Consider the following 17,026-nt stretch of genomic DNA (forward strand, 5'->3'; position numbering starts at 1 on the left):
TAATCACCAATAGTGTTGGGCACTTGGAAGTTGAAGTTAGTCGCCAGCAGTGATGGAAGTACTGTTGGGCAGTTGGACGTGAACAGCCAGCAGTGATGGATGTTAGATGTGAGAAGCTAGCATTGATGGAGGATAGAGGTCTGAAGTGTTGTAAGTAGGCTGTTTAGGTTTTTATGTTGGTAACGCCACGTAGCGCTCTATATGAAAATTATTGACTGCGCTGTGTGAAGTCTGTGGCTGGTCTGCATTGTTGCAGTATTGCTATTGTAGTGTTGGGCAGCTGGATGTTAACAGCACGTTGCGTTGCGCAGTTGGAGGTGAGCCGCCAGCAGTGGTGGATGTGGGGAGAGAGATGGCGGAATATTGAGAGCGGACGATCTGGACGTGTGTCCATCAGAAAGAGTAAATTTGTAATATTGGATATCATGAAATGATGTATATTATGAGCTAGCAGTAGTGGCGCTCGCTGTATTGCAGTAGTTCGAGTAACGAAGATTTTTGTGGGGTAAGTGATTTGTGAAACGTATAGGATAATGTTAGTCAGGGCCATTCTTCTGTAAGGATTATTGAAAGTCAGATGGCGTTGCGCTAAAAATATTGTGTGTCAGTTTAGTATTGATCAGAATAGGTAAAGAGCGAAATGTCTGAGTACGTTCAGTTCTGCTCAGCTGTTTGAAAATCAAATAATGTAAGAGGTTTATCAGCACAGTAATTCATTAATTTTTCTAAGGGGACGTTTCAGTGTTACCGTAGGCTAACAATCTGTACATCTTCGACTTGGAGATTGAATATTATTCGTGATTATATACCTTTGTACTACATGTCAATGACGATTTATATTCGTGTCTGAACTGGAAGTTACATTATTAAGGTAAAAAAATTTACATTATTTGGTTTGCAACAAAATCTTTCCTTTGCTAACCACATGCCTATTAGTAGCTAGTGGCTTTAGTAGCTAGAATCGTTTATTTATCTGGCAGTATTGACGCCCACTGTATTGCAGTAGTTCGCGTAATGAAGATTTTTGCGAGGTAAGTGCTTAATGAAATGTATAGGTTATTGTTAGGATTTCTTTTTGGTCAGAGATATTCTTTTGAATTAACTATCTGTAGTAAGGTTATCTTTCTTTTTTTTTTAGCAGTCAGATTGCGTTGCGCTAGGATATTGTGGGTCTCAGTCATTCAGCAGTTTAAGTACAGCCACACTCATTTAAATAAAGGTGTTTCAAATGTTATATGGTAGAAAAGCATCCTTCCACTTCAGGGTACAAGAGGGTGCACGACCGATGAAATGAGGCTAAACAACCGACAAGCTATGTAACTCTTTACAAGAATACAATCAATTTTACTCGTTACAAAACTCTGTAACCGAAGAGATAACAATATCCTCAAAATGGCTTTAATACGTGCATATTATACAGTGCCTAAATGTTTGGATCCGTTAATACATTGAGGAGACAGAACTCATGGGATAGCGATATGTACATATACAGATGGCAGTATTGGCGAGTACACGAGGTATAAAAGGGCAGTGCACTGGCGGAGCTGTTGTTTGTACTCAGGTGATTCATGTGAAAACGTTTCGTACTTGATTGTGACCACATAACGTGAATTAACAGAAGTTGAACGTGGAATAGTACTTGGAGCTAGAGGGACGGGACACTGCATTTCGCAAATCGTTAGGGAATTCAATATTCAGAGATCCACTGGGTCAAGAGTGCGCCCATAATTCCAAATTTGAGGCATTATCTCTCACCACGAATAGAGTTGTCAGTGCCAACAGACAAGTAATACTGCGTGAAATAACCGCAGAAACCAGTGAGGGACGTACGACGAGCGTATCCGTTGGGACAGTGCGGCGAAATTATGGCGTTAATGGGCTGTGGCAGCAGGCGACAGAGTGCCTTTCCTAACAGCACGACATGACTTGTAGCAACTTTGTTGGGCTCGTGACCATATCGGCGGGACCCTAGAGGACTGGATAACCGTGGTATGGTCAGATGAGTACCGATTTTAGTTGGTGAGCACTAGGGTTCGAATGTGGCCCAGACCCCACAAAACCATTGGCCCAAGTTGTCAACAAGACGCCGTTTAAGCTGTTGGTCGTTCCATAATGGTGTGGGCAGTGTTTACATGGAATCGACTGGCTCCTCTGGTCCAACTGAACGGACCATTGACTAGAAGTGGTTACGTTCGTATACCTGGAGCCCATTTTCAGCTATTCATATTCCCAAACAATAGTGGAATTCTTACGGATGACAATGCACCACATCGCAGGGCTACAATTATTCGCGACTGGTTTGATGATCATTCTGGACAGTTCGAATGAATGGTTCGGCCACCCATATCGCCCGACTTGAGTCCCATCGAACATTTATGGGACGCAATCGAGTGGTCAGTTCGTTCGCAAACCCTGCACCGGCAACATTCCGCAATTATTGACATTTGTACAGGCAGCATGGGTCAATATTTCTGTGGGGCTTCCAGCCCATGCTACGTTGAGCTGCTGTGCTGCGCCGGGGTAAATGAGATCCGACACGATACTGGAAAGTATTCCGCGACTTTTGTCACCTCAGTGTCATTCTGCCGGCAGACCGGGGCGGCCGAGCGGTTCTAGGCGCTTCAGTCTGGAATCCGCGCGACTGTACGGTTCGAATCCTGCCTTCGGGCATGGATGTGTGTGATGTCCTTAGGTTAGTAAGGTTTAAGTAGTTCTAAGTTCTAGGGGACCGTCTTGTCTTTCAGCGTGATAAATGAATTAACATTTATGACAATTACTTTTGAAATAACGAACATTTCACTTACGTTTTTCCTTCTATATGTCACGGGCAGTATCTTAGACGGCCTATTAGTCAACATCTATATTAATGACCCAGAAACAAAATTTATTAAAACAAACAAAATAGAAAGAAACAAAATCATTTATTACAAACGACATGTTTACGACACCTCGATACTATATAATGGGTCCCTCTCTGAAATAGAAAGCTTGGGTGAGAAATTTAAAAATATACAGGACAAAGTACATTTTACAACTGCACACCGAACGCAACATGGAAATAATTTTCTTGACCTAAACATAACCTTTCACAACAACAAACATAAATTCCAAATTTACAGGAAACCCACCACACCAGGTGTCATTATAAATAAGACATGCCACCCGAATCAAAACAAATTAACACTTTTTAGATCATCTCTCAACAATGTAAACAAAATTCATGCCGAACCTGATGTAAAATTCAAAGAACTAAACATTTTAAAAGCAACAATTCACCACAACACTTTTTAGTTACCCGCAGTTAACAAATCAGTTTAAAAGATGCAAACAGCATCACCAACGCAGTCTTCAATAGCAGAAGAAACTAAATACATACCAATGTCTATCCTTGGTAGCATCTCACATCAAATTGCAGACCTGTGTAAAGTACACAAATCAAAATACTTCTCCTCACAAACAACAAAATACAAAACAGAATAGTTTTAATACTTAATCAATCGACCTTTTCAGAAATATGGTACACATAAAATAACTTGTGACAGTTGCTCCTATTACTACATAGGGCAAACAGGAAGCAACTTTGCAATTCGATATAAAGAGCACATAGGCGCACTCTGTTTCGAAAATTTAAATAAATCAAGTTTTGCATCCCACCCAGTACAAAATTGTCATTCAATTACAGACGTCAAGACAAAGCTACATATTCTACAATCTGTAAACAAAGGAATAAATATGGAGATCTTACAACAACTAGAGATTTTCATCTGTAGCAATAAAGTGTCTTAAACGAACAAACTGATTCATCAAACAAGACGTTATTTCAAAATTTTAAAGAATCTTTAAACATTAAAAACTAAATCAACCTAAGGAAAAAACCTCGCTCACACACATACATTTCATTTTCTTCTTCTAGTATACATATACGCACGCACACGCACACTCTCACACACACACACACACACACACACACACACATGCGTAAATACACAATAATCTTCATCCACAGCTCTAATGTTTATACCATAAGTAATGATTAATGTTTGATAGACATCAAGATAAATACCAAACTTAATTTCAGCACTAAAATGTTGGATGAAATATCAAACAAAATCATTGTTTAATATATTTTGTAAATATGAAATGTCAATTTTGTAATGTAAATACATATTTTTGCAATAATTAATATAATGTAAACAGATATGTACATACTGTTGCCAATGTGCAGGTCAAGTGCTGAACAAAGAAACTCTCTTCTATAACACAACCTCTTAGAATATAAATTTAATCATGCTCTTTGGTTTATTTACGTTTTGTAAAGCACATGGAAGTTGTGAGGTGGCGTAACATTAACGTCACTGCAAAACATACCTTATGTTTTCCAAAACCAATGTGCGCACCTAGAAAGAAGCAACAGGTACTAATAACTGTAAGTGATGAAACTAAATCGATCTCATAACGTGAATAATTCTCACCACATTCAGTGCTTACATATTTCCTTTATACATTCTGTCACAGTTACTCGAGCCCACAATGCTCTAAACATCCAATAAATATATACCATCTGATGATGAATCGCTAAGCGATAAAGCGATAACGGAGAATAAAAATTCAAGAGTAAAATAAAAGGCGACTGTTATGTGGATACCGTTTTCTCATTTCCATTTGACTGCTCCTTATATTTCGCTGCAGATATAAAGCTGAACGAGAGCTAGACAATGGCGCTACAGTGCCTGCCACTCCACGGTGGATGTTACAGCGGAGTGGAGCTCCGCTTCGGCGAGTACCCCGGCCTGTTCTGCGCCGACGGCCGCTACCCAGGGGCCCTCGAAAACGCTCGCCGAATGCTGGTCGCACTGTTGGTGGTCGGCGCAGACGACAGGATTCACAGAACCTTTGGCTGTTTCTTCCAGGGAGATATCCGCCAGCTGCAGGCCATGGCAGCCGAACATGGCTTCCGCTTCATCAGCCTTCTGTAAGTGCTAGTTAACACACGTTTAGTTCTGTGACCTTTGGACTGTGCGGCTGGTCCCGGCGGAGGTTCGAGTCCTCCCTTGGGCATGGGTGTGTGTGTTTGTCTTTAGGATAATTTAGGTTATGCAGTGTGTAAGCTTAGGGACTGATGAACTTAGCAGTTAAGTCCCATAAGATTTCACACACATTTGAACATTTTTTTCTGTGACCTTTCCCGCTCACCACAATAACTTCAATTGGAACGGGACAGACGCTTGACAGCTAATATGATTATCAGGTAACTCGCTTTCGTTAGGGGATCGCTGTTCCAATTGTAGAGGTTTGTTGTTGTTGTTCTGGTATTCAGTCCTGAGACTGGTTTGATGCAGCTCTCCATGCTACTCTATCCTGTGCAAGCTTCTTCATCTCCCAGTACTTACTGCAACCTACATCCTTCTGAATCTGCTTAGTGTATTCATCTCTAGGTATCCCTCTACGATTTTTACCCTCCACGCTGCCCTCCAATGCTAAATTTGTGATCCCTTGATGCCTCAGAACATGTCCTACCAACCGATCCCTTATTCTACTCAAGTAGTGCCACAAACTCCTCTTCTCCCGAATTGTATTCAATACCTCCCCATTAGTTATGTGATCTACCCATCAACCCTTCAGCATTCTTCTGTAGCACCACATTTCGAAAGCTTATATTCTCTTCTTGTCTAAGCTATTTATCGTCCATGTTTCACTTCCATACATGCTAACACTCCATACAAATACTTTCAGAAACGGCTTCCTGAGACTTAAATCTATACTCGATGTTAACAAATTTCTCTTCTTCAGAAACGCTTTCCTTGCTATTACCAGTCTGTATTTTATATCCTCTCTACTTCGACCATCATCAGTTATTTTGCTCCCCAAATAGCAAAACTCCTTTAATACTTTAAGTGTCTTATTTCCTAATTTAATTTCCTCAGCATCACCCCACTTAATTCGACTACATTCTATTATCCTCATTTTGCTTTTGTTGATGTTCATCTTACATACTTCTTTCAAGACACTGTCCATTCCGTTCAACTGCTCTTCCAAGTCCTTTGCTGGCTCTGATAGAATTACAATGTCATCGGCGAACCTCAAAGTTTTTATTTCTTCTCCATGGATTTTAATATCTACTCCGAATTTTTCTTTTGTTTCCCTTACTGCTTGCTCAGTATACAGATGGAATAACATCGGGGAGAGGCTACAACCTTATCTCACTCCCTTCCCAACCACTGCTTCCCTTTCGTGACCTTCGACTCTTATAACTGCCATCTGGTTTCTGTACAAATTGTAAATAGCTTTTCGCTCCCTGTATTTTACCTCTACCACCTTCAGAATTTGAAAGGACGTTAACTCCCCTGGAAGTTGGAAACAGTGTGAAACAATACTCATCAGACCAATGATATTCTTCTATTCCTCCACAGTCAATGTTTTACGTCTTTGGGACCAGATTTTCCTGTTGAAGTCGTTTGCATCTTTGAGAGGTTTTGGAATACCAGCTCACGCTGCAATTCCAGCTACTGGAGCTCCTTTCGTGTTGTTATGCTGCTGACAGAATTCACGGGAGCGAAATTCAGTTCTGCGATCGCTTTTTCAGCTGTCGCCCACTTCTTTTCCGCCACCATCCTCCTCAGTGACCGTATGTCACAACCACTCAGCACCACGTTCGTCCATGTTGCGACTTAGCAGATGACGTTTTCCCGCTTTTCCTGTGTGCATTATAAATATTTGATACGATGCCTCTTGAAACAACAAACAATTCGGCTACTTTGGCTTAAAAGCAGCTACCATACCAGCGCCAACAATTTTACCACGATGGAATTCGCTTATCTCCGACATAAAGCGCACACAACTACACAAAACACTGTTCTGACCACGATAAACACCTACCACATCCTGACGACAATGAACAGGCACTGTTCGTAGTCAGATACAACAGCACAACTTGCAAGCTTGGCTAGCGTCTGCACTTAAGTTCAAGCACGTATTTCTCACAGTGTTTTCACGTTTTTGATCAACCCTTTTACGAATAATAAAAACGTTGTTAATGCCAACATCCACCAGCACGTAGTTTGGGCATGTCAGTAACGTAATACGCTACTGGCCATTAAAATTGCTACACCACGAAGACGACGTGCTACAGACGCGAAATTTAACCGACAGGAAGAAGATGCTGTGATATGCAAATGATTAGCTTTCCAGAGCATTCACACAAGGTTGGCGCCGGTGGTCGCCTACAACGTGCTGAGATGAGGAAAGTTTCCAACTGATTTCTCATACACAAACAGCAGTTGAGCGGCGTTGCCTGGTGAAACGTTGTTGTGACGCATCGTGTAAGGAGGAGAAATGCGTACCATCACGTTTCCTACTTTGATAAAGGTCAGATTGTAGCCTATCGCGATTGCGGTTTATCGTATCGCGACATTGCTACTCGCGTTGGTCGAGATCCAATGACTGTTAGCAGAATATGGAATCGGTGGGTTCAGGAGGGTAATACGGAACGCCGAGCTGGATCCCAACGGCCTCGTATCACTAGCAGTCGAGGTGACAGTGATCTTATCCGTATGGCTGTAACCGATCGTGCAGCCACATCTCGATCCCTGAGTTAACAGATGGGGACGTTTGCAAGACAACAACCATCTTCACGAACAATTCGACGACGTTTGCAGCAGCTTGGACTATCAGCTCGGAGACCATGGCTGCGTTACCCTTGACGCTGCGGCACAGACAGGAGCGCCTGCGATTGTGTATTCAACGACGAACCTGGGTGCACGAATGGCAAAACTTCATTTTTTTTCGGATGAATCCACTTTCTGTTTACAGCATCATGATGGTCGCATCCGTGTGTGGCGACATCGCGGTGAACACACGTTGGAAGCGTGTATTCGTCATCGCCATACTGGCGTATCACTCGGCGTGATGGTTATGGGGTGCCATTGGTTATACGTCTCGATCATCTCTTGTTCGCATTGACGGCACTTTGAACAGTGGACGGTGCATTTCAGATGTGTTACGACCCGTGGCTTTACCATTCATTCGATCCCTGCAAAACCCTACAGTTCAGCAGAATAGTGCACGACCGCATGTTGCAGGTCCTGTACGGGCCTTTCTGGATACAGAAAATGTTCGACTGCTGCCCTGGCCAGCACATTCTCAAGACCTCTCACCAATTGAAAACGTCTGGTCAATGGTGGCCTAGGAACTGACTCGTCACAATACACCAGTCACTACTCTGGATGAACTGTGGTATCGTGCTGAAGCTGCATGGGCAGCTGTACCTGCACACGTCTTCCAAGCTCTGTTTGACTCCATGCCCAGGCGTATCAAGGCCGTTATTACGGCCAGAGGTGGTTGTTCTGGGTATTGCTTTCTCAGGATCTATGCACCCAAATTGAGTGGAAATGTAATCACATGTCAGTTATAGTATAACATATTTGTCCAATGAATACCCGTTTATCATCTGCATTTCCTCTTGGCGTAGCAATTTTAATGGCCAGTAGTGTAGATCGGAGCTTTGGTCACACATGTGTCGGGATGGACCATAATAATGGGCTAATTGGCATCAGGTCATGAGCGTTAGTGATGGATACTGGCAGTGATGTTGTCTGCTTTCAGACCGGCCTCAGTGAGCCTGGCGATCCCCGAGGCGGACTGCGTGGTGCCTCGGCCGGGGCTGCCCAATGACGTGTTCGACGTGCAGATGAACCTACTGGGTGCGGCGGCCCCCGCCGCCCCCGCCGGTTGTCTGATGTACAGCTCTGCCAAGGTGGGGCTCGTTTCCAGGGGTGCCACCAATTCCACCGACAGCGACGCCGCAACTGATGATCCGCCTGCTGATGGGGCGCTGCTTCTCAGGTGCGCCCTCACTACATTAACCCGTGGTGATTCCGTACTTGATCTTTATCGGTCACCCATCTTCAAAAGTTTTTTGGATAGTTGTTTTTATTTATTTTGTATTTATTAATTTTGTCTTTTTATTTTCATTCTTATACGCGGTTGTTCAATAAATAATGCACCTAGATGTATTTCTCAGAATAAATTTATACTTAAAGGTTCAAATATAAAAATTTATTTATTTGAAATGCACTATTTTTCTACATAGTTTCCATCACGTTCTACGGCTCTACCTCAGCGTTGTGCAAGAGCATGAGTTCCATTTTGGTAACAGCTGTTGTCCTCTGCCTGCAGTCGTGTTTTCACTGCACGAATTACACCATCATCCTCTTGAAAGTGTGGATGGTGTAGAGAGTTCTAAACTAGCCCCTACAGACGGAAAACATAGGGCGCTAGGTCTGGGCTGTAGGGTAAATGAGTCAGTGACTTCCAACTTCAGTTGGCAATATGTTCCCAGATTTTGAGACTTATTAACTGAGCATGCACTTATGTGTTGGAGCAAGATTTCTTTTGGATCTTGTCATACCGAACACGCCCGAAACGGTTCTTGAGCCTTGACACACGTATGCCTGTTTTGGCAAAACGTGCGTGAGAATGAGACCATCACTGTCTCGAAACTGTGTCACTATGACTGCTAACAGACGGGTCAGCCTTGAATTTCTTCTTTTTTTGGTGATTGCACCTGGTGACGCTCCAGTGACTGTCTTTTTCTTTCCGGCTACAAGTGATGCACCTAGGTTTCATCACCTGCTGTGATATGTGCTAGAAATCCCTCTACAACGGCCGCAAACTGCTCTAACTGTTCCTATGAAATGGCTCTGTCTAGAAACTTGTGGATTTTTGTGAGAATCCATGGAACACATCCTGACCACACCTTTGAATATTCAAACATCTCAATCACTGCTCAGCAGTAGCTGTAGAGCCAATCAAGGAGTTGTGATGCGCCGATATGCACGAAATTGACGTTGTCAATTGCGACGGCTGTGATAGGACGTCGCGAACTCGAATGACACTTCACTTCCTGATGCTTTAAATCTCTTTACCTACACCCATCACCATCCTACCAGCTGCAGCACTACCATACACTGCAGATAAAAGTTTATGGATTTTCACCATGTTCCTTTTTTCCGCAAACAAGAATTCAGTGACAGCACGGTGCTTGTAGCGAATGTGTAGACGCCATTTTGATGGTTCGCTATGTCGGAATCTTCAGATACGTTGCACAAGCGCAGAAGAAACATCAACCTAGTACCTACGTGTGCCAACACACATAAGCTGGATCGATTTTAAATCGCACGTTCATTTCAGTAATGAACTGTGTTCATGAACTGTGCGCTCATGCGACAGCATCGTTGCGCCATTTTTCAACAGGTGACTCTCTTCCACACATGGCACGTATCTATATGAACTGGCTGCCTGATGTTGAGAAACCTCCGCAGCCAACAGTATCCCCAGATGTATTCCCGATAGAACATGTGCGGTACCAGATCAGATATATGTACTCGGATCTTTTAAAACATATTTTTGACTTCCATATGGCATGTGCAGGTAGTAGTATCTAATAACATTTTGTTTCATTAATTGAAGCTTATCGAATGCTACGCACCTTGATCTTCGAACCTCAACATTACTCACGATTCTGGAACTGATCATAACAGTCGATTTACCAACTCAAATCACACAGCAAGGAAAAATGAATATTTAGAATTAGCAACTCGCCATCATAAAAATGAAGTAAGCTGAGGGAATTTCTGTCCTCAATAACAGTGGCAAAGAATTGCAGGACCTATTAAACGGAATGAATAATCTAATGGGCACGTCCAGATCTATGGGGCATTTGGATGTGACTTGTGTCCATATTGATTGCACAGGAACATGAGGGCAGGCGTACTGGTCGTCAAGGTTCCAATCGACCACGTGTGACTGCCGACCGTCTGAGAACAAGTAACATTCTATGTCACCCCGCACCACTGGTAGGATACTAGCAGCATGTAGACTAGGGAATTACTGTCCCATGTGTATGCTGCCGTTAATGTCGCAACGCAGGCGGATGCGTTTGGACAGGTGCCGTAATTGGGAAACATGGACTACAGCTGAATGGCGTCGCATCATGTTCAGCGACGGATCACATTTCTGTACCATGCTTCATGACCATCGTGTCCTGTCGTCCTGGTGTGGGGAGCCATCTGTCACGGGTGACAGTGACTGAGGGAGCTCTGATGAAACAGCCGCATGTCACCGGCGTCCTGCATCATCATGTGTAAGCTCTCATGCGACAGCATCGTTGCACCATTTTTCAACAGGTAACTCTCTTCCACACATGGCACGTATCTCTATGAACTGTTTGCCTGATGTTGAGAAACCTCCGCAGCCAACAATATCCCCAGATGTATTCCCGATAGAACATGTGCGGTACCAGATCAGATGTCAAGTACTCGCCAGTGCCAGTATCCAAGATAGACGACTTGGGCACTTTACAGTCGAATCAGTGCATGCATCCAGACCAGAGGGTGTGCTACCAAGTTCTTTGTAAACATTTTCTCCTTTTCTTAATCGACCAGTGAAGTTTCATTTAATTTCTTCCTCCCCTTCTGGGTGCGTTAGGACTGACTATTGTCAGGCAGCATACACAAGCTAGCGCTATCATCAATCACATAACTAGTTCCCAGCAACGCCACTTGCGTCTTGCGTAGTCAGTTTCATTGTATTTGTATTGTTTTTTTGCATGGCAAAGTGTTTCACGAATAAAGTAAGGTATAAAGTAAAAAACTAACTGGAAAGATATTGGAGACATATGGAACTGTGTCAAGAAGCATCTGTTGGATCGTAGTCAAATATACCTTAACAAGCAAACAAATACAAAGACAGTTCTGATTGCCGTTTGTATGGGAGTTAAAATATTGAGCTACGTACCAGACTTTTTTAAATTTTTAGGTGCACTGTCGTCTGTGCACAAGTTAATCGTGATGAACCTGTGATCGGTTTTTATAAACCGTAAAACATGATACTAGTTTTAAATGAGGGATAAGGACCGTTTAAGACATGATCAGCTTTTAAATGGATGAACAGTATACGGTTTATATTTTGAGGCCGAGAGTACTTATTTCTTTTTTTTAAATTTTTTATGCCACTATCAGGATATTCAGAGCTAAAATTTCCGGATTTCCATTAAATTAATTGTGACTGCAAAGACAGATGCTGTGCAGCAGTGGTTGAGGAGCTGGACTTACCTTCAGGAGGAACAGGTTCCATTGCCAGTCCGACTATCCGGATTCAGGATTTGTATTTATTCTATAAACCGATTAGAAACAGAGGAACGGTGGCCGCAAGGTACCTTTGAAGAGGGCGCTGCAGACCCTGCGCTTTCAATTCCAGCTTGCGCTTTGTCGACGGGGTCTTGAATCTTAGTCTTCCTTTCATTGGTTTCCTAGCTTTTCCACTCACATTGAAAGCCCACCATATGCTGAAAATTTAAAGCCGGATGCTCATGAGACTTCCCGAATACGGTTAGAGATGGAATTTACCCCAAAGTCATTATATCTGGACCGATGGGAAAGCAGTCTGAGTTAAACAATAATATTCTTGATGTGGCAGAACTCCTGCAAGCGCAACAAATGGGCTATTCTGAAAACACAATGAAAGATTTTAGGTTTGAAACGTAAAATATTTCAGAGTGTTTTCAGAATAGCCTATTTGTTGTGCTTTCAGCAGTTCTGCCATTACCTTATAATACTATGCTTGTGCAGGTCAAATTTCCTTGCCATTTCCAATCTATAGTGCATACAAAACCGACTAATCTATGAGCTGATATGCTGGAGAATGTGAATTCCGGTGGAACTATTTCATTAACTCTGTGCCTCGTAGGAACTGAACACGTGACCTTACCTGTAATACTGTGAAATTATAAGAAAGAAAATAGCAAAAGCGCTACAAAATTAAGCCTGTGGTCCGTGAAGATCACGGAGTGTAAAGTAAATCAGACAACTTTTCACGATGGAATTCTAAATATGCATAGGAGCAGGTGAGGGGCACATGACCTGAACCATAGACAAAGGGTAGAAGATAAAGTGCGAACGCCACAAATACTAGAAATGCACTTTAATTAACAAATTGATTATACAGAATGAATTACCCCTTTAGGGCGAGTATAATACGTCGTATCAGTACATTCAACATCACAGTTTTACACTCTGAAGCGCCAAAGAAACTGGTGTAGACATGCGTATTCGCCGGCCGAAGTGGCCGAGCGGTTCTAGGCGCTACAGTCTGGAACCGCGCGACCGCTTCGGTCGCAAGTTGGAATCCTGCCTCGGGCATGAATGTGTGTGATGTCCTTAGATTAGTTAGGTTTAAGTAGTTCTAAGTTCTAGGGGACTGATGACCTCATAAGTTAAGTCCCATGTGCTCAGAGCCATTTGAACCATTTTTGAACATGTGTATTCAAATACAGAGATATGTAAACAGGCAGAATACGGCGCTGCGGTCGGCAACGACTGTGTAAGACAACAAGTGTCTGGCGCAGTTGTTAGATCGATTACTGCTGCTGCAATGGCAGGTTATCAAGATTTAAGTGAGTTTGAACGCGGTGTTCTAGTTGGCGCACGAGCGATGGGAAACAACATCTCCGAGGTTGCGATGAAGTGCGGACTTTCCCGTACGACCATTTCACGAGTGCATCGTGAATATCAAAAATCCGGTAAAACATCAAATCTCCGACATCGCCGCGGCCGGAAGAAGATCTTGCAAGAACGGGACCAACAACGACTAAAGAGAACAGTTCAAAGTGACCGAAGTGCAACCCTTCGCTGCAGATTTCAGTGGTGGGCCATTAACAAGTGTCAGCGGCCGAACCATTCAACGTAACATCATCAAAGTTCCACACGTGTAACCCTGATGACTGCACGACACAAAGCCTTGCACCTCGACTGGGTCCGTCAATACCGACACTGGACTGTTGACGACTAGAAACATATTGCCTATTCGGACGAGTCTCGTTTCAAATTGATCGATCAGACGCAGGTGTACGGGTGTGGAGACAACTTCATGAATCCATGGACCCTGCATGTCAGCGGGGGACTGTTCCAGCTCGTGAAGGCTCTGTAACGGTATGGGACCCCAGATACGTCTAGATACGACACGAACAGGTGACATGTACTTACGCAACCTCTCTGATCAGCTGCATCCATTCATATCTATTATGCATTCCGACGGACTTGGGCAATTTCCAGCAGGACAATGCGACACCCCACACGTTTAGAATTGCTACACAGTGGCTGCAGGAACACTCTTCTCAGTTTAAGCACTTCCGCTGGCCACCGAACTCCCCAGACATGAACCTTATTGAGCATGTCTGGGATACCTTGCAACATGCTGTTCAGAAGAAATGTCCACCCCTTCGTGCTCTTTTGGATTTATGGACAGCCCTGGAGAACTCATGGTGTCATTTCCCTCCAGAACCACTTCAGACTTTAGTCGAGTCGATTCCACGTCATGTTGCGGCACGTCTGCATGCTCGTGGGGTCCCTACGCGATATTAGACAGGTGCACCAGTTTCTTTGGCTCTTCAGTGCACATCGACTCACAAGTTAGTTCCAAAACCCATACTACCATCCATACCAATATTATTAAATACTAAAGTAACTCTATCTGTTGCATCTTCACTACAAAACTGCTGAATCGATTGAGACATAGGGATCATAAGTTGCTTGTATCCACAGGTGGGTTAACTAAATCCGGATAATGGCTTCCACGTGGTCTTGGAAATCAAATGGACCACAAAAGAATTCAAAGTCATACAAATAAAAACGCGAGACAGGAAGATGGTTCTTCATTAGCTTTGAAGTATACTTAAATTCGAGCAACGTAAATGGAACGCGACTACATGAAGGAAGCTGTCACCAAATTCTGTGATGCAGCAGGCTGAATGCTTCAGTCTCACGCAAGACAACCGTCTACTACATCCATTCGACAAAGAGAAGGAACAAGAGCAAAGCTTTGTTCGAACACATGAAGTTCTATAAAACGCATTTTGGTGTGTCGCGTCCCGATCGGCTATCGTACGAGTGACCAAGACATATTACTCGGTGCCTTGGAAAGAAACGCCTCTCTAGCAGACGAGTCTGCGAACGGGCAAACATCCTCTGAGGAACAAGTGACTCTTTGCTTGTTGCGAGGCAACTCGAAAGGGCAGGAGCAACTGCGTGTCAAATTATTCGGTCACTGTCGTATGTCATTTGTCTTGCAATTAAATATGCCCTTTCCTGAAACACCTGGATTAACTCTTAGGCACTGGAATAGATGTACTGTTCCTGAAGTGGAGAAGTCGGAGATGTTTGCAGGTTTGTCAGCTGGCACTTGCGCTGCAGCCTGAAATACCGACACTGGCATATTGCCACCCTAACAATGAGCGTTTCGCCCCTCGCGTCTTACGCTTCGGACTACCTGTTACATATGTCAGCTTTCGCTGTTCTCTACTGCGTCTAGTATGCGCCTAGCCTGCCTCTAGCGCGGTACCTGACATTATCCGCTCCTCTCGTGTCCGCAGGTTCCAGCGAGTGTCCTTTCCGGCGCTGGAGTGCCGGTTTCGCGCGCAGACGCAGCCTGACGTCATTCTGCGAGGCCTCGTTCAGCCGCCGGACGACCACTTCACTTGCCGCTTCCGCTACCGCATCAAAGGTGAGCAGTTACTGCTGCTGTTATCTGACACAGTCATAGGTCAAAAATGTAATGATAAGCATCGGGAATTAAATTGAGCTGGCAAGCTCATTGGTTTCTGAGGACTTTTGGGAACATCCTCTACTAAAAATATAGATGAAGAATATGTTATCGAGTAAATACCAACAGATGAGGAGAATCTAAGAATCGTTCTTTGTAGGATGTAATAAACAGATTTGTTACGTACTAAGATCGTAGACTTGCTCGTATAGTGTAACACACAGGATGCAAGCACGCTAGCTTGCGTGATGCGGTGTGAATGTTTCGAATGTTACTGACCATGACACCACCTAGGCTCCCATTTTTTTTTCATTTTATTAATGTTGACTATTTCTGTGTTTTCAGCCCCTGGGACAACTTGAAAATAACTTATCGTCGACATTACAGTATTTACTCCAGTGACAGGTAGATTTTCTGGGTGCAAAGTTAAATAAAATCAATTTGCTGTTTCTCGAGTGCATCAGGCTCCATACTAGACGGGATTAACGCTATGGAGTCGACGTATGTAGCTTTAATCCATCCAACATGCACAATTGTACATCGCGGAGGGAAACACTTGGAATGCACAGCAGACGAAATGATGTGTTCACATGGTCATACCTGATGTCTATAGGACAACATCCGATATTTACAAAGTGAGAGTGTAATCGAACTGCGTTAGTTAAATGACGTTGCAGGATTAAAAGACTTGCCTTTGTATATGGATAAGCAAAAGGAAGTGTAAAGAAGCCGAGAAGCTGTATCAGACTACCCCCGCACATCCAACGCGTATCATGTTTCCAAGGCTGTTCGTACAATTAATGGAAGTAAGTTAACGAGCTGTAGAAGCTCCCAAATTGGAAGACACATGGCTGCTCATGTGGATGATGAGCCTTCAAACATTATTCGTCCAGTTGTACGTTAGTTAGGTGTCGTGCACACTTCAGAGCAAAAAATTAACATCTGCAGCTGCAGCCTTACTACTCACTGAAAGAGCTAGCCGGAATTCCCACTGACATCAAACATGGCGCACGTTAAGTGCGTGTCACAGCCCTCTGTGGGTGATCCTCATTTCTCCTGTGTGCATACTGTCCGCGGACGAAGTCTACTTCACCATCGACGCAGTCATGCACGAACAGCTGAGTCTTGCCACACTGCAGCTCCAAAGGGCCACCAAGGTATATGTGCAGATAATTTGTGGGTGAGCACTGAATTGCCCCAGCTTGTGGCACTTTCACAGTAAGTCAGCTGATAGCACTCAAAAATCAATTTATTAACAAAATCAGTTTATGTTCACAAATATAAGTTCTGAGATCCTTAGCAGTTCAAAACAAATAAGGAAAGACTTTCTTGAAAATTCAGGAATGACTTCTTTGACAACTTAAAGTTCTTGGGAAACAACACAAGTAAATCTCTGTGTGAGACTATCTTCTGAAAAGCTCTCTCGCAAATG

The 17,026-nt window shown here is 43.5% G+C and overlaps 1 protein-coding gene across 1 annotated transcript in view; it reads left to right on the top strand.

Annotated features, from left to right (window-relative positions):
• The window catches only part of LOC126284836 (uncharacterized), a 69,769-nt gene that overhangs the window by 45,256 nt on the left and 7,487 nt on the right, over positions 1–17,026 (top strand). Inside the window, exons 2-4 of the mRNA XM_049984056.1 lie at positions 4,757–4,972; positions 8,602–8,841; positions 15,425–15,555. Coding sequence (XP_049840013.1) covers positions 4,757–4,972; positions 8,602–8,841; positions 15,425–15,555 — 587 coding nt within the window. The remainder of the gene's footprint in view (positions 1–4,756; positions 4,973–8,601; positions 8,842–15,424; positions 15,556–17,026) is intronic.

The sequence above is a fragment of the Schistocerca gregaria genome, chromosome 8 (assembly GCF_023897955.1).
Source record: "Schistocerca gregaria isolate iqSchGreg1 chromosome 8, iqSchGreg1.2, whole genome shotgun sequence".
Lineage (NCBI taxonomy): Eukaryota > Metazoa > Arthropoda > Insecta > Orthoptera > Acrididae > Schistocerca > Schistocerca gregaria.